The sequence below is a fragment of the Vidua chalybeata genome, chromosome 1 (genome assembly GCF_026979565.1).
Source record: "Vidua chalybeata isolate OUT-0048 chromosome 1, bVidCha1 merged haplotype, whole genome shotgun sequence".
NCBI lineage: Eukaryota > Metazoa > Chordata > Aves > Passeriformes > Viduidae > Vidua > Vidua chalybeata.
In genome coordinates this window covers 86,868,905-86,887,010 of record NC_071530.1, presented here as the reverse complement: position 1 = coordinate 86,887,010, position 18,106 = coordinate 86,868,905, and the positions used below count along the sequence as shown (strand labels likewise).

Genomic DNA, 18,106 nt, shown 5'->3' with positions numbered 1-18,106 from the left:
TAACAAGGACTTACAGGCAGAACTGGCATAGGAGTATGTTTGTCTGCGTACTGAAGGACACTGCAACCTGGCGATGGCCTTTCCCATAACCTGCGTGGAAGGAGGGCCTCCTTGTACAATCTGCACCCTGCCACTCAAAGCCCAGCCCTTGACATGGGCAAGGTGCCAGGCTGGCCACTTCATGAGCTGACCATAAACAAGCCTAATGTAACACAAAATCACACAGGAACAAAGCAAGTCTTGGACTTCCAGGAGCAGTAGCTCCCATTCCCCAGCCCCAGCCGCTGAACTGTGTGGCTCCCCACTACAAAAATCCCTTTGACTGTATTTATAGAGACATAACACCACACAGCAACCCTGTTAATTTCACTGAAAATAGCTATCAGTTATAAGGGAATGTTTACTGCCCTACAGCTTCATATCTTAGATACAGAGTTAATAATTTCTACCAGAGACCACTTTAAAGAAGAGTTGGCACTATTAAGCTGCATGAATATTTCTCTCTGAGATTTTCGTCAATACCATCTTTAATTTCTATTATCTTTTGAGATAATGGATTTACAAGTATACAAGAAGATGTAGAGTACTGGAAATTGAAAGAAAGGAAGAAAAAATTGGAAACTGAAACCAGTAGCTTTCAAGATCAGATGGATTCTGATAGTCATTGGGTCCATTCCCTATCAAATGGATGTTGCCAACCCACAGGATATAGTGGCATGCTTTGTATACGTTATCTTTCACCTCCCTCAGGTACATACTGCAAGGAAGCTGTGTTCTAAACAATGGAAAAACTAACAAAAACCACACTAATCTTTTACATGTTTTGGCACTCAAAGCATAGATAAATCACTGTGTCATAGCTTCACCTATGATACCACTTACAAAATAAATCCAAGCTCAGGAGGAACACCAGATAACTTGTCCTTTAATTATCTTTTAAAAGCTGATGGTTTGTTTCAGAATATGATTTATTTATTTTATTTATCAGCCTGCTTTGTTTCAAATGGGTTCTGACTGACCTCTAGATACCCTTGCATTTGCTCTGTAATATCCCCAGAATGTCAATGCTTTGATTCTTCATCTTTCATTTCCCAAACATTTCTTTTTGGTCACTTCTGGTAGTGGTGGCAGCTGAAGTGGAAGTTTATCTTCTGATAATCTGCACTGCTTTAATGGTTCCCGGCATCCTGAGGATATTTTCCAAGTGTTATGGTGACACCAGCTGAGATCTTGGCAATAGAAAAGTGTTTCACATGTTTATTTCCTAACTTAGTCTCTTGTGGTTTTTTCTGCTTTCCCAACCCTCTGCCACCCCCTTGATTTCTATGGCTTAACACCTTTTGTTATTACTATATTCTTAGTTATCACTTCTCAATATCTTTCTGATTAAAAAGTCCTTAAGAAACCTGAGGGCATTCCCACTATGCATCCAAAAATCTGTTAGTAAATTTCTCCAAACCTCCAAATCACATTTGTCTAAAAGCTGAGCAAAAATCCCCTCTAAAAGGAACAACAATAGTCACATCTTTTTTATATATTTCTCTGTAAACTAGAGTCTAGGAACTACAGCACATAAACCTTGTAAAACGATAAGCACGTTTCAAACAGTTCTAATACAAAATATGACACATAAAACAGGTCACTGGTTTTAGCATGTCTCCAAAATAACATATGCTTGGAAATGCTTATCCTTGTAGCATCACTATTCTCTTTTTTCTGTGAGAAAATGAATCATGCAGAAGCATGCCTGAAAAAGCAAAATTCTCATATAATTTCTGTCACTCACTCAGTGTGTTCATGACTTTCATACAGCTGACTGAACATTTATTATCTCACGTGAAAGAGAAGCTATGAGTTTGCTCACCTTTGTCACCTGCAGGATCTTTGAAATGCCTCCTCTCCCGTTTCTTCCAAAGAGTACGTTTCTGCATCTCCCAGTCCATTCCCGAGTCCACTGAACATGCAGACATCAATAAGTTCTGGCTAAGTTATCCTACGTAACTCTGAAGAAAAAAGGACAGACTCGCAGATGCTGCAGAAGGTCTTCTTGTACTCTCTTTGAACATTTTGTTTTCTTGGTGGTCTGTCACAGTCAGGTCTCCGGTAGTAAACTGAACAACCTATCCTCCTGGCTCTTCTTTTCTTCTTTTTCTTTTCTGTAAACACATAATCAGGGCTTCAAATCCTTTAGGCATCACAAACTGTATTTCTCTATTGCCCTCTACTGACTGCTGCCTCACGCCGCCTTCCCGGAGAAGTGGCGAGCAACAGATACGCGGTAGGCGCTCCCCGCCGCCCTCCCCCGGATCGATAATGATACACGATGACCAAAAGTCAACACAAATCATTCTATTTTTTCCTTTGTTACAAAACACCAGGCAAGAGTTACAGCCTGTTGGCCAGCCGTGGTACCTACAAAACGCTAAACAACAGAAGCGGGAAGCAGTTTGTAACATGGCTCTGCTAACGTGGGCTTTTTTTTTTTTTTTTTTTTTTTTTTTTTTTTCTTTGGTGAACAAAAGCCAGGAAAAAGTAGAGACGAATGCGTTCTGCCTTGAAATGTGGATGAATTCATCCCACTGATGCCATAAATACTGTGCCGGGGATCTGAGGGTTGTCTGGTTTTAAGGGTTTGGTCCTGCACAGAAATACTGCCTTTAGATGGGAGTTCTGCAGGAAGGGGCTGGGAGGGAGCCACGAATCTGAGGCCATGGTTTTTGGTCATTTCGGCTTTGTCTCTAGTGCTTTGTTTTGCACGTTCAGCATCACACCTAATGTGGGAAAGCCTCATGTGAGGGGACTCGGGACGAGGCACATCACCCTGTGTGTGGATGGCATTGGGAGTGGCTGTTTGACCTGCTTTTTGGACAAAGATGATCTATATTGCAAAGAGAATCCAGCAAACTAAGATTAAAAAAAGGAATGGCCTAGTGTTGTCTCAGGAGCAGAAGGAGAAAAAAATGTATTTCAGGCAGAATGATACTGAGGAAGACACCGAGGGAGAAAAGCAGGGTTATAAAGAGTATAAAAGTGAAGGTGGAGGGGAGGGGGAATATAAATGAATCCTATCATTGTGTTAGTCACTGCTTAATAAGTACAGCCCATGCTGGTTAATCAGGTTGCTCAGGCACTTGTTCTCACAAGAAAAAATTAATCCATGGTGCTGGTGCAGATGCTCTGGCCCACCTGCACCACTCCAGGGGCAGGGAGGAATCAGGTCCCAGCTCCAGGCAAAAGAAGAAATCCCTAGCACATTTCCCTTTATCTAGGCAGAAGCTGGGAAAGCACTATCTTACCTCACCATTCTTTCTCCACAACCAACTTCCCTAGGGAACAAACATGCTTGAAAATTTATAGACACTGACCCACCCCTCAAAAAAGTGTTGGAATTATTTTTGCTTACTTGTGTTCAAAAAGTACTTTCATTTTTCCCCTCCAGTATTAATAAATGGGAATATTTCATTTGCCAAAAAATCTGTTGACTGATGGACACTGGTTGTGTTTTGAGTGGATATTACATTACATCTCTGCTCTTCCACTCAGAAAAGGTAGAAACTCACTCAAAAATTAGGATCAAAAAAGCCAGCAACAAGGCAACAAAAATGTAACACTGAAAGGTTAATTGAAAAAATTAGTTTCATTTAAAAAAATAGAGTCAGAAGAGGCCCTAATTGTACCTATTATGAACATTTCATTAACAAGTCCAGATTTATTGACTGTGCAGTAAAGCTGTCTTAAAGGAAGCCTTGAGCTTCCTTTTTCCCTTTGCTTTTCTATTTTTAAAGTGCTTGGCTACTCCATGTCAGAAAATAAGAAATAATTATATTTATTCAAATTCCTTGATAGAATACCGAAGCCTGCTCAGCTGAATACCTCTCCTAAATGAACACCATTACCAACAGATCAAAGGATAAAAACGTCTAGCAAATGAACAGGGCCAAGGGGATTAATAAAACACACCTCAAATGGTGAAAAGCTGAGGATTTGGGGTTTGATTTTGGGGCTTTTTTGGGGGGTTGCAGGGGAGGTTTTTGGGGGTTTTTTTTTGTGGTTTTGGTCGGGTTTGTTTTTTTTTTTTTTTGAGTTTTGTTATTTTTGGGTATTTTTCTTGTTTTTTTTGGTTGGTTTTTTTTTGTTTTGTTTTTTTTTTTTTTTTTTTATGGGAGCACATTTGCAGGGTGATAAAGCAAAGTCTGCAGTCGGCAAAATCCACAGAAAATCCACCTCCAATAGAGAGCGTGACAGATGAAGTTCAGCACTGCTGAGCATCAGGCGGATTTCTGGAGCTGCTGCTGCAGATCTTTCACCTGACAAGCCCTCACAGAGAAATGTGTGGGGTTTGGAGTTTTTTTTTTTGTTTTTTGTTTGTTTTTTTTTTTTCACAGAATCACGAAATTGTTACGGTTTGAAGGGAACCTCTGGAAATCATCCATCCCAACCCCACTACCAAGGCAGGGTCCCCTGGAGCAGGTGACACAGGAACGCTTCCAGGTGGGATTGGAATGTCCCCAGAGAAGGAGATTCCACGACCTCTCTGAGCCAGCCCAAGCGCTCTGCCGCCCTCAGCGTAAAGCAGCTCTTCCTCACGGTTTTTTTTCCCCTAAGGTAAAAGTTTCCTTCCCTCCCGGAAAAACTTTTCACAGGGCTGGGGACACAAGCGGCTCCCCGAGGCGGGTGTCGCGCTCCCAGCGGGCTCGGGGCGGGCTCGGCTCCCCCGGCCCTCCACCCGCTCTGGCCGGCCCCGGGCCCGCAGCCGGGGCCGCTGTCCTCCAGCGCCAGCCCGGCCCTGCCCCTGGCCCTGGCCCGCCCCAGCCCGGTACCCTGCTGCTGCGGCCGCGGTGCCGCCGGGGCTCGGCCAAGCGCTGCACATCGCCCGCCCTCCCTTTCCCTTCCCATCCCGTCCTTTCCGGCGGGGCGGGCGCTCGGCGCCATGGGGCGGCGGCGGCTGCTGGCGGCGGCGGAGCGGCTGGCGGGGGCCTGCCCGGGACAGGCGCGATTCCTGCTGTAAGGAATCGCGGCGGGGCGGGGACGGGCGGTGCGAGAGCCCGGCGGTGACGCGCGGGTTGTCCCTGACGTTTTCCCTCTCTCCCGCGCAGGTGGATGCTCCGCAACTCCCGAGGCGAGTGAGGGGCCCCGGGCGCAGGCGGTGGAGCCGGGGCCGGAGGAGGGGGCTCCGGAGCCGGCGCGCTCCAGCGGAGGCTCCTGCCGTGGAGAGCTGCGGAAGGACGGGAGCGTGGGATTGAACGCCGGCTCGCCCTTTCCCTCCCCTTTCCCCTTGCCCCTGCGCTGCCCCCGCAGGGCCGTGTCTCGGGGCTGCCGGCAGCAGTGGCGAGCTCGCCGGGAAGCAGGGCCAGGTGTCCCGCGGGGGTTTAGGGAGAGGCGCCCGCGTCCAGCTCCGGCAGCAGGAGATAATGAGGCAGATGCCAGGAGCGAGCCTCTTGTTGGGTCTGAAATTTACCTCAAAGCGTTTCTTCATTCTAGCCTGAGGTCGTGAAGTGTGAGGTCATCTCTCACACTTAAAATGGGCAAAGAGCTTTCCAAGGCTTTGGTGTCCCTAATCCGGTAGAAGACTGTGCCTACCTGGAGCTCTTTGCAGAATTGTGAGCCTCCTTTGCTAAAGGTTTTTAGGAAGGAATTGCATATTTTCAAGAAAATCTACAGTTACATCATGTGTAAATTTGTGCCATGCATTAATTTAGTCTGAATTGTGCTTAGCTGAGCACATTCTGATGCTCAGCTTCCTCTTGTGCTCTAGTGTTATCTTAAACACAAAACCATCTGCCTAGGTAATGTTAAAATTGAAACACACAATTTTAAAGTTTGCTTATAAAACAGTTATTTCATCCTTTTGCCTTTATTTATCTGTAGGTAGTGAACGTGGATTAGAAAGGGTATGTCCTTACTGCTTCCAGTTCCTGGCTCCTGACAGCTACCGCGTGCGCCTCAAACCAAAGATGAGAGTGACTCCACAGATAGAGAAGGTTCTTAAACGAGAGGCAAAGAATCATAAACTTAACATGAAACAGACAAAGCTTTTGAGAAAGTACAGGGAGTCAAGAAGCATTCTGGTAAGGACAGTTATTTGGATCTGACATGTACATGATATTTCCCTAAATTTCATGTCCCTATTTCAGTGGCAAAAAAAGAAGAGACAGAAACCTTTATCTTAGAAGAGATGACCACACATTTCTTTTTCACGAGCATAAGACTCTTCCTTTCTTTTTGGAATAACTTCTATACATGAACAATATTTTTTTAAATCTACCTTCCACAATAGATAAATCATGAACACAGTGACAAGATCAATAAGCTTTGCTCTCAAAACAATACGTCGTGACTCCACATGTTAGAGAAGCTACACAAACATCTCATTTACTGCCTTTGTTTCAGTTTATCACTTGTTGAGCAAATATGTTTTGACACAAGCTTTACTTCTTGTATTTCACTAGCCTCTCATGGCTACATCAGATTATTATTGCCATCTGTATTAATAGAATTTTTACATTTGTCTGAATCTTACTGTTTATAGGAAGTCCTTTAAAACTAAACTACAGAAGTAATTTCAACAAGTTGATGTTTTTCTTGAGGCCTCAGTTATTTTTGCTAAAAGTACTCAGGAATGTGACATTTAATTACTATTAGAAGAATAATAGTAAACATTTAACCTAGTGTTTCCAAGGTATGTACTATTTTAAAAACAGGTTATGTGAATGGTTGTTGTAATAAATAAGACAGCAGCCTATTGTGCCCAGCAGTTGCTGGCACACTTGGAATTTTCTTGGATAAGAGTCTTGTGGTTACAGGAGTAAATTTTGTGAAACCAAAAATTATTGGTCAATTAAAACATTTAAACTGAGGAATATATCACCAAGATTTTTGGCTGTCAGAGCAAAATTAGATGCTTCATAAAGGCACTCTCCCCAAATTGTAGATCAAAATTGAGCTTCAGAAAGGACATCTGAAAAGGTTCTTCACCCAGAGGGTGGTTGGGCACTGGAGCAGGCTCCCCAGGGAAGGGGTCACAGCACCAAGGCTGACTGTTCAGGAAGCATTGGGACAACACTCAGGCACATGCTGTGATTCTTGGCATGTCCTGTGCTGGGCCAGGAGCTGAAATTTGATGATGGATGTGGGAGCCTTCCAACTCAAGATGTTCTGTGATTCTTCAAGCTGAAATCTTTGCTTTATTTTTCTGGTGTCACGAAAGTTGAGCATACATTAAGAACGCTCCCTTTAAGCAACTGATGAACAGAGCAGTGTCCTATGAAATGATGATGGGCTCTTAGACTTATTGTGTAGCTGGAGAGTGTTTATTAAGGACACACTGTGCATTCATATGAGTAGTTTAAAATTCAGTTTAAATAGTTCCAGTTTAAACTCTGAGTAATATTTTGATCTTGGTATGTAATTACAGTTTGCTGTGCTTGTGTTTTGTTCAGTTTGAATTTGTCCTGTGGATTATGATTTAAGTGTTTCTTGTCTTAAGTCTTTAAAAATGCTGGCAGCAACTGGCAGCTTTCAAAATTAGCAATGTAGATCCCTGTAATCTAATACCTGAGACTTGTGCAAATGAAAATTCCAGTGTGGTTGGGAATTAATGCAAGCAATAATATGGCAAGTTGAACCTCCAAGAATTTCCTTAGCAAGTAGAACTTGATTTTAGATTGCTTCTGCCATAAAAAGCATATAACATAGGGACTGTTTCAGGGCTTTAAAAATTTTTGGAGTTAACTGCTGATCCATTTCAGGGAATGGAAATTAGATGTGAAGTGCTATGATTAATCCAGTAATTCCTGCATTGTGGTCACCTCCATTTATATTCCATGCAGTGCTAAGTCACCATGAGATGCTGAGTTTGTTTCCCACCTGAATTTCATTTAGAAGAACTAAAAATACATCAATACCTGAGCACTAAAATAGTTAATGCTATTTCTTTTTTTTTTTTTTTTGGTTTGTTAGGCTGACAAAATATAATGTCTAGAGGAAGTCAAAACACTTAACTAAAAATGTTTCATTTCAGCATCTCTAAATGTAATTTTTAATAAACTATCTGAATTTACACACTTTGAAATGAAGAATGATTTGGTGGAGATGTTCTCAAAATTGCTTAGACATTTTTGTGACAGTCTTTTGAGTATGTTATTTTTAACCAGAAGCATCACGTAACTGTTTTTCTGTCAGTCTGATTGGTGCATCAGAAAGTTGTCTGGCTGTATTACTTTCATAAATCTTAGTATGAGTAGTTGCCATGGCAGTAAGGGATATCAGGGATGCCTGCCAGTCTCTGACTGGGTGATGTGATCAGTTCTGATGCACCTCTCAGCTTGGTGTGCTGCTGAAGTTCCCTGCAGCCTAGAGGTACACAGAGAGAAGAGAAAGTGCCCTTTGTTTAGAACATCCTCCTTCTTGTAGTAAGTACTTTTGCCCTGATACAAAGCCTCATCTTTGTTCACTGAGACTTGCTGTTTTTAGTAAAATGGATGACTGGGTTTGAGAGTTTGGTAGTTTAAATATTTTATCCCAGGATGCCCTGAAAGTGTACAATATAATTTAATTGGGGGTACAATATGCTAATGATTTTAGATGACACAGAATGTCACATTTTTTAGCCAAATTCCTAATGTATAGGAGTACTCCAGTATACTCAGTGTATCTTGTACACTCAAAATATGATTTGCCCAGTTCAGGAGTAGTTTCATGTCTTGACAGAGTATGGGTCTCCTGAAACTAGTTTGTAGGGGACTGGAGTAATTTCTAGATAAACCCGAAGGATGTGTTTGGTTTAAGAAGCCTGAATTAAAACATGAGTTACAACGTGTATGTTACTTTTTAGTATCTTTTTAGTATTTTCACTTAAGCAAATATTTAATTTGTGTCATGGTATTTGGAGAACAGTTTGGATAATTCTTCTAATGGCTTTATAACATAAAGGTGGAAGGACTGAAAGACAGCTTGATATTTCCTTTCTTTTCTCCATAGCTGGTTACTTGCAAATCTTGCAACAAAACAACAAGATACTATGGTAAAAGCAGGGATTTTCTAGCAGCCAATACAAAAAATTGTGGCACTCCAGGTATCAAATCTAGCCTGAAGATGCCAGATGTCAAAATTCAGTCTGCAAAGAAAATGACACCTGTAAGCTGCAGTAGGTTGGGATCTAAAGGGAACAGTCCCTCATCACTTTCCAGGTACCTTTTCTTTCCTATATAAAGCAGCCCTTTGCCAAGTAGAGTGTATTAAATCTTGTTGATTTTAGATCAGTCATTTAATAAAGTTTAAATTGATAACTTAAGTGTATTTCTCTGTTGGTACAGTTGAGGAGATCAATTTTAACTTTCCAGCCTTTAAAATCAGAGATTCTCATGAAAAGCCACTGTGTGCAAAGAATATCCAGTTACATTTGTGTCTTTAATGCAAAATGTCTGTCCTAAAATTTGCATGACAAAGTAACACTTCTGACTGCTCACTTGCACATAAAAATACACTATTTCTCTTGGATATTTTTCACTCAAATATATATGTGTGCTTCCACAGTTACTTTATGTTAATTCTGATTTCTTCCCTTTAAGACATTTGAATCTTTTGTTTTTCAGGACACGTGAATCTGGACAGGCAACAATCAACTCTGCTTCCAAGACTCCCCGAAAGTCCAAATTTCACTTTTCTAAGCTGAAACGGATGCTTGACCTAGAAGAAAAAGAGAAAAGCCAGAAGGCAGATTTCAAAACCTTCTTGACTTTACTTTAGTTATATATTATTTCAAAGTAATAAAGATTACAGCAATAAATATTGCTTCAGTTTTAGTAAATCAACAAAGTGATTTCTGTAAAACTCAAGCTAACATCCTGTACCTTGTGGAAGCATAGACCACATTTTTTCGAAGGAAGGTCTGTTTCTAGGGGGAGTAATGGTCTGCCAGATGGAGATGAGAAGATAGCCACTTTAACAGGCTTGGGAATCTTGAACATGTTTTCCAGTTTCTGATGCCCCAAGAATGAAAAGCCAGGATTGATCCTTTGAAGAAGCTGATGATGTCCCCACCAGGACAATTTAATTGTCCAGATTAAAGATTTTCAATTTATGTTTAGCACAGAGATGAAAGGGGAAAGTATAAAGTCACTGTTCAGGACTGAGGTTATAGCCTGTCCTGCATACAGTCAGCAGTGATAGTTCTGCACATGGTGCTTCACATTTTCCCCCTGAAAAATAGAGCCAATTAGTTAAAAGCATTTACTCTCTTGGATTTAAAGGTCTGTATTTTCCTTTTCTTTTGCTAGTTTGATGAATAGTTTACTTCAAGTGCCTTCAGACTCAGTGAACCCTGCTTAAGAAACAGGACCAGCAAATAACTTGGTGGACTGGGAAGCAGTCCAGGGCAGGGGAGAATAGTTTTTTGTAAACTGTACTTAAGAGTCTCAGAGATTGGCATGTAACCTTTTTATAACTCCTGTACACTTGCAAAATAACTGGAGCATGCACTGCTCATTGTCTGTTATGTACATGTAGGATAAAATGAACTGCCATTCTTCAATCAAAATACAAACCTTGGAGTGTTGCCTTTTCCAGTGTAGAACTTGCCATTAATTGACCTGTTGCTGTACTTACAGTCCAGTCCTCTGGAAAAATACTTCACTTTGATGGAAAATGTTCATTGCACAGAAGTATTTGGAAATATAAATTTTGCAATAAATTTTCTTATTAAAAGTACACACATTAGGTACTGCTGTGCTTCCCATGAGGCCAGTGTGAAACCAGCACAGGCATCTGCTGTGTTTTAAGGTGCCCCAATGTTAATGTGTTTGTTAGATCAAAGTATATTTCCCTGTTGTCCCTGTTTACAGTGCTTCTTACACAACGTCTTGCAGTCTCAAGGGTACATTCTTTTTGGATGAAACTACAGAGAAGGGATAAAAGACACGATGGGGGGAGCACAACCAGTGTGCAAAGAAAGCTAATGGGTGATCTATCCACAGGATCACAGGATAGCTTGTCTATACGCATTTCCAAAAATGTTTTGCGGGTGGTGAGCACTGAGCTACAGGCATTCTGCACACCAAGTGTGTTACCTTTGTAGCACACTATTTGTTAACAGAGATAGAGCCTTGTCACGCTCCAAACAACATCTTTTTTTCTTTGGAATTACCAGAGTTGTCAGATACGTCTTGATGTGTTGTTAAAAGGAATTGTTACTGTGAGCTATTAGACTTTATTCTGGGAACAAAGGGAAAGAAGTCATTGAGTATGTGCCTTTTCTTGTTTTACAAGTGTATTTCAAAATGCTGGGTAGAAATAATCTCCAGTGCTTTTATATTACTCCTAAGCATTTAGAAGAATGTTTTTTCTGTTAACTGGACTTTCACAGAATTGGTATATTGAAAGACAGACACACATATGTATAGACATATCTCTATACATAATATATATAGGTATATACATACATACCCACACATCAGAGGCTTCTATGCAGACACACATTGCACACATACATGCATGTCATGCACTCTTCCCTTCAGGACACATTACCTTCCTGTACGTGATGAAACACTGAAGGCTATTGGCTGTGAGAGACTTGCTGAGCTCCCCTCCAAACCACTGCCAGGCCACATTACTGACTTGTGTTTGAAGAGCTGGAAGAACAACTCAAGAGAGGAAATGCCTTCAGTGATTTCAGAGAGGGTAGAACTGCAGCCAGACTTTGTAAAGCAAGAGCAAGAAGGTCTCTGTTAAGCATACAGCCATGCAGAGGCATTTGATTAGAGAGTTATTTCCCAGCTCACACAAATTCTACTGGGCAATGGTATGTGTACCACTGGCAGTACCTGTGTTGCACCACACTGAAAATGTTACAAAAGTGTGTCTTAAAATAATCAGCTCAACTAAATTTACAGTTTTAGAGACAGAGCCTCAGACCCTTTAATGCACTGCTTTCTCAATGAAAACTATCATACCAAATTCAGGGAGTAATAAACCTCAAAATTAGTATCAAGCATTTCATCAGCATCATCACTGAGAGGAGATCTTGGCTGACTCCTGAGTATAGGGAGCAGCTGACATTAAAGTCATTTCCCACCATGAGACTGAGAAGGCAAGCAGGGAACAATAATTTTTAAAGATGTTTTTACAACAATGTTTTATTAAATATGAAAGAGCGTACATACAGGTGTTATTCTGAGGACATAAATTACACAAGGATTACAGGTTCTGTCAGAAAAGCACAATAATGAAACATCTTTACATTTTAAACTTTTCTTGTTAGCTTTTAACAAATAAGTCTATTTCTGTTGCAAACAAGAAATGAGTGCTATTGAACTTTTGCAAATTCCCACAAAAACATCATGCTTAGTAGGATACTTCAACTATTGTAAATATGAAGTCAGAATTAGATTGCTAAATAACACGATGGAAGAGATTTACTACTTAATCAAGATAAATTACACACTGAAATAGGAGCCGAGACAAAATTGGTCATTCATTAGAAAAAAATTCCACTTCAGACACTATGTTTGAGTCTGCTTTCTTTATTTGCAGGAATCATCACTGTGATTAAATGTAATGAGCAGAACTGGCCTAAATATTTGTAAATGTAACCATCAAATTTTAGATGTGCTGGTTTTCACTGACTTTCCCACTGGAAAAAACCCACACCCACAGATCTATTTCCTTATGTTTCAAAAGGCTCTTCTGAAGAGGGCCAACCAAGCCTATGTATGATTTCCACATCCTCCATGGTCATCTGCACTGCTGGCTACTGCATCCTACATTATGTGTTTAGGGTCATCATTGAAGTACCAGACTGAGTTATACCACTGACTTGAGAGAGCAGAACTAGTCTGTGCAAGTCCTAACACAATGGTTTTTTTTAAACTTCAGGTAAACAGGAATGTAATTTCATCATAATGAAAACTCTCAATTTGACACTCAGAAGACTACTCGGATAAAATACACAATAAGCATGTGGTTTGGGTTGTGTTGCTAGGGATTAACAGAGGTGCTTTAATATATTAATACAAACATTAACAGAGTGAATCAGACAAGCTAATATTATTGCAGGCTGTAGTCTAATTTCCAAAAGAAGTCATGAAACATCATTTCTAAGAATGGCAATTTTTGTAACTAAGGACTTCACATTTATTTTTAAAAACACAAAAGTGGGGTAGTATTCCTGATATCTTTCAAAACATTCTGCAAAAAACACAGTTTGAGCCTGCAAACACTAGAATATACATATAAGCAGTCCTAGTGACCTCCAAGGTAAGCATTCTCATATGGCAAAGTGCTGCAGGAATCTCTTTGCTTTTCTTCAGAAAATGCTTAATAAAAGTGCAATATAGTGAAGCAAATAATCTAATTATTATGCTTTTATTATTAGATGAAAAATATTCAGATATTTTATAATTGTGCCTTTTGTAGGGCAGGCATTCTGTATTGCCTAGAGCCAGACCACATTAGAAGAGGTAGGCAGGGTATGCCCACACATTTTCTTTCCCAGGATGGCAACACCCCAAAGCAGTTCTGTGGTACAATCCCACCTATATTGTGTAAAACATTGTGCTGTCCAGTCTCACAGTTATTTCTGTTTTTATGGAAGTTGACATGTGGTTTGCTTTACCTTTCCACCCAGGCATGTTCCCTCTTTTATCTCCTTGGCACCCTCCCCTTCCCCACCCAGCCTCTTCTCTTCCTGAGATGTCAGAAGTACGTACATTAAGCTTTGGAACCTGAGAATTTGGAGGTATTTTTGACACTACAGGGCTGCATCTGTACTGTACCATGCTATCTCCTGCTATACTATTACAGTTACAGTATAAATCTCCTAACTACTTGATACCCAATGCCTTCCCCATATAAATTAAAAAAAAAAAACCCCAGCGTACCATTCAGCCATTAATATATGACACTTGCTCTAAGAGTGACTGTTGCCTTTCAAAAGTCCTCTTTTCCAAACAAATATTGAGGGATCATTTCCAAAACCCCAGCAATGAAAAACTCCTTGAAGTAAACAACTTCACAGTAAAATAAAGAAAAATATATCCAGAAAATAACACTCTCTCAAAATTAAAACTTATATACATCAAGAAAAAGTTGAGGTGTTTTCCTCACTCTTTTATCAGTTCTACATTACCTGTAGATAAGCAATGTTATCACTAGGAGTTATGAATAGGAAAAACAAATCCAGTGAAGTAAGTGTCATGTTTTTTTTAAATCCGTTGAGAGATCAAGAAAATTCAGCAGTCAACTTTATTATTATAACTAATTTCAATTCAGGCAGCAAAAGATTGTTTAATTCCCTATGATTCTGAGTATCCAACACAGATCTTTCAGTGCAGTCTAATAAGCCTTGTCACTGCACTTATAATCACCTCTGGGCACAGATTAAGATTTCTATGGATGGAATTCAACCATGAACTCACAATTTATGCCTCTTGCTTTATGATTTGTTTTGGAATTCCTAATAGATTAAGCTGGTTTAATATTTACCACAAATTTGGTGCTATTCTTTAGCAAAACTGAGCTTTAACTACAACTGCAATACACATACATGTGTGTAAGAATTTATGTGATGAGTTTAACATATGAGAAAATAAATATTTAAAACATTAAAATTGTATCAGAACATTTTCTTCTCAAGAATCTACACTGAAAAGATGTCAGTAAGCGTTATTTAATTTTGCATATTACACTTAAACTAAAGAAACTAAATCCTCTGGATTTAATATAGTCAGCTTTTTTTTTTTTTTTTCCTATGAAATGGAAAATTGCCACTCAAAACTTTGAAATTTTTGGACCTGTAGTGAGCTCTGATAACTATTTTGCACACTCCTATTTATCAGTCATAATTTTTTAGGACATCGGTATTCTACATTGCATGCTATGGACTGCTGTGTCAACAGCTTGTATTTCTATCTTTTCAGGCTTTTTCCCTACTTGACTGAGGTCTAATTCATGGCAACTTCCATGAGAAAAGGTAACTGGACTGAGACGCTTATGTCCAAGTGTATCTATTTTAAAGAGAGTGGTTATTCTTCATTCACATCCTAAAAGTATTCTAGTGATTAGCCCTGTAGAAGCCAATAACAAGTGACAGTTAACTACCTTGAACAATTTTTCCCCAAGACTATTTTGAATTGTTGTGGGTTTTGAAAAGAAAGAACAGCTTTTTGTAAAAAAATTTGTTTTCATGTGAGGTGTATTAAACTTGTAAACTGTGAACTTAACTGGTACAAAACAATGCCTGACAAGTGCAAAACCATGAACAAAATGCAATCATAAAACGGTCCTATGATATATCCAACTCAAAACACTTGCAGCCCAGGTTTTTTAGGTCATCGAAATGCCAAAGGTACAGGCAGGCATTTTTAAAATCACTCAATGGTTACATGGCTCATTCCAATGGATTGAAAAGCCACAACTTTCAGGCAATGTGCTAAATGCCTATCTGTATCTTTAAGTTTTCAAGTGAACTTACAAGCTGATGCATAGTATGGAAACAAAGATTCTTCACAAATTCAGCTGTTCCCAGAAAAATACCACATTTATGCCATGCAACAGAGTTTTTTAACTGGGCAATAGTTTCCTGCTGTTTGAGTTATACACAGGCCTGAACAGTCTCCTCCTGTTGTGTGAGAAAAAGACAATCAAGACTTAGAAATATTTGCTGGAGCAGGTGAAGGTGGGGAGGTGGTAGCCCATGCTGGCCTCCAGGGTTTCTCAGTGGAAGAGGATGTACAGTACAGCTGTATCACCATTTTGTTGCATGTACCGATGGTACATTGTCAAATTTTATTAATGGGCACTTAGCAACTGAGACAGTTTAGAGAATGACCTTTCAATTTAATTAAAACTGTAAAATGGCTTCACGTTTCTGGGACTAACCTTTTTAGATGGAAACAGATGTTCCAGAAAGGGATTAGATTGCTTATGAATGGTCCCTCGATTTAGAAACTAAGCAGCTGTAAAGAGCTACTATTTCAAAACATAATTAAACTGGTCAATTTTACAGTTTCTACATGCTAACTTCTAAATGATACAAAAATATTGTAGTATTTTGAGTTGTTTGAAGATCTGCTCAGTGTAACATGATTAATATTTTCCAATAGAAAATTGGTTGTTAGCATTTACTTCAAAAAAACCCACATTGTTTTGGGAGTGAGTACAGTAAGATCACTTAACTTTGCATTAAATTGCATCTGCCTTCTTGCAAACATAAGCCTGTGATTTCCACGTTTCACTCTCTCACTAGCAACGGAAATGTCTCAAGTTAGAATTATGTTTTGATTATATATTGATCTACATTAAATACAGGGTACATAAGAAAAATCTTAGCATGTTTTTTTACAGGGCACCCAACTAAAATCTTTACAAAAGATAATTATTCATTCTTCTTCCATGTAACAGACAGAGATGCCACTTTTATAAATGTACCCTTATGTTCACTCACCAATAAAATAGTAAACAAATCAACTTTTTAAACCATTTTTTATAAATTATTAAAGTATTTTACTGACACTCTGCAACAATATACAAAAATAATACTACAAGAGTACCGATCGGTCTGGCCTACCCCTCATTTCACAGAAAAGCAGAGGTTGTGGGGGGATGTTTGGTAATCAGTCATCGCTGTAGATGTCTCCTGCAAACGGTAGGTGAACGTGGCTGCCCGTGACGTTGGGAAGTCGAGAGAGATCAGGCAGGTTCTGGATGCGTGACCTGAGTTCTTTCCGTACTTGGGACACTCTGGCTAACTTGCGTTTGTACTCCTGTAATGCAGAAGAATTCAATATGAGGTTTTATTGCTATTACCATCCCTACTACTTACTGCACCTGTGATTTTCCAAACTAAGCATTCCTTCTGCAAGTTAGGTAAACAGCCTTTAACAGGTAAGAACCCAGAGATTTGGCTATTTTGGAAGCAGAGGTATCAGCTCTAGCATTTTCCAGCAATGGACTTCAAAACCATAGCCATGGGATTATTTTGCCTTGAATTCTAAGAACATAAATGCTAAATAAGGAAGACAATCCCAGCTAACTCAACCACAGGCTTTTCTTCATGTAACTAGGAGAACAGGATTATTCTTAAAACTTAATTAAGTAGTTGTTACACATATTCTACTATCAATAACAGAGGCTGGAAGGATAAATTTACTGATGTCAAAGAAGTAACTTTCATCTCATACTGCTGAAATAATAAAAACCAACCAAATACCGCCTAACTAGGCCTAATAGGTCCTACTGAGCTGATCAATGGCAAGTATTTTGTATTAACTTTTATAATAAAAACGTATTTCCTCAGTACGTTTATGGATTTAACCCCGGGTTTTCAGAAACTTTCTGAATTGGGAACTTAGGATTTCATATTGTGTTGGAATACAGGTCAAACCACTCACAATTGATATATTTAATGATTATGAGGGCCTTTTCACTTGAAACAACATTATATAAAAAAAGTTTAACATTGTAAATCAGTGCACTAGAATATAGTCAGTGGTCGCCTCTTAAGAACATGAGACATAATGGAGAAGAATACCAGCTTTTATAAAATGAAAACAGTTATTCCAAAATATAAGAAGATTAACGTATAATTCACAGAAACATTTGAATTTCAAATACTTGGAAACCGTGGAAAGCAAAAGAAACTAAGCACTAGCAGACAAAGCATACTTCATGAAAAAATACCACAATTCACAACACATCAAATGCAGATGCTTTCTAGTGTGGCTGCAGGTTTTGCTGCAGCCTGAGAATGGCTAGAAGTAACAACACATAGGTAATCTGCAACTTGGATAATCAGCCCAGGGATAACCAAGATCTCATGACACTTTTAAATAACAGTGGGGGAAAATTCTACATGATCCTGCAACAGTAACAAATATAAACACTTGATAGTTCCAGAAGCATGAAAACACTGTGCACACGTTTATAAAAGGTAACAACCCCGCTGTTTCTTTACAAGCTCTAAACATAATTTTAAATATGTTACTATATTGTTAATAACAATATAGTTATTGTTAGGAGTGATAAGGAAGAACAATGAAAAGACCTTTTTGTAATAAAACCCAATACAGTAGAAAAATGTAGTAAAGAATGTTAGATAACTGGGATATGATCA

At 39.4% G+C, this 18,106-nt stretch overlaps 2 protein-coding genes and 1 long non-coding RNA gene across 4 annotated transcripts in view; 1 reads left to right on the top strand and 2 right to left on the bottom strand.

Annotated features, from left to right (window-relative positions):
* Positions 1–829: 829 nt before the first annotated feature.
* On the bottom strand, positions 830–4,875 carry LOC128791991 (uncharacterized). The gene is made up of 3 exons (XR_008432263.1): positions 4,821–4,875; positions 1,865–2,156; positions 830–1,229 (listed from the first exon to the last, which is right to left on the bottom strand). It is a non-coding gene; the product is annotated as an uncharacterized LOC128791991 (long non-coding RNA).
* Positions 4,847–10,709, top strand: C1H18orf21 (chromosome 1 C18orf21 homolog). Of its 2 annotated transcripts, XM_053949971.1 has the most exons (5): positions 4,847–5,004; positions 5,097–5,119; positions 5,869–6,068; positions 8,980–9,188; positions 9,594–10,709. In XM_053949971.1, the coding sequence occupies exons 1-5, from the start codon at positions 4,931–4,933 to the stop codon at positions 9,745–9,747; spliced, it is 660 nt and encodes a 219-aa protein (XP_053805946.1). In that variant the 5' UTR covers positions 4,847–4,930; the 3' UTR covers positions 9,748–10,709. The 2 variants fall into 2 exon arrangements, with proteins under 2 accessions (XP_053805946.1, XP_053805956.1); XM_053949981.1 differs by lacking the exons at positions 4,847–5,004; positions 5,097–5,119 and adding an exon at positions 5,127–5,445.
* A 1,404-nt stretch (positions 10,710–12,113) lies between these two features.
* RPRD1A (regulation of nuclear pre-mRNA domain containing 1A) overlaps positions 12,114–18,106 on the bottom strand; it is a 43,601-nt gene continuing 37,608 nt past the window's right edge. The window contains exon 7 of the mRNA XM_053939358.1: positions 12,114–16,757. Coding sequence (XP_053795333.1) covers positions 16,608–16,757 — 150 coding nt within the window. The 3' untranslated portion in view covers positions 12,114–16,607. The remainder of the gene's footprint in view (positions 16,758–18,106) is intronic.

Excerpts from the sequence above, each read along its gene's own strand:
- C1H18orf21 (XM_053949971.1), top strand. The coding sequence starts at position 4,931 with ATGGGGCGGCGGCGGCTGCTGGCGGCGGCGGAGCGGCTGGCGGGGGCC. Across the intron at positions 5,120-5,868 it reads GATGCTCCGCAACTCCCGAG|GTAGTGAACGTGGATTAGAA; the intron begins GCGAGTGAGGGG and ends ATTTATCTGTAG. Across the intron at positions 6,069-8,979 it reads GGGAGTCAAGAAGCATTCTG|CTGGTTACTTGCAAATCTTG; the intron begins GTAAGGACAGTT and ends TTTTCTCCATAG.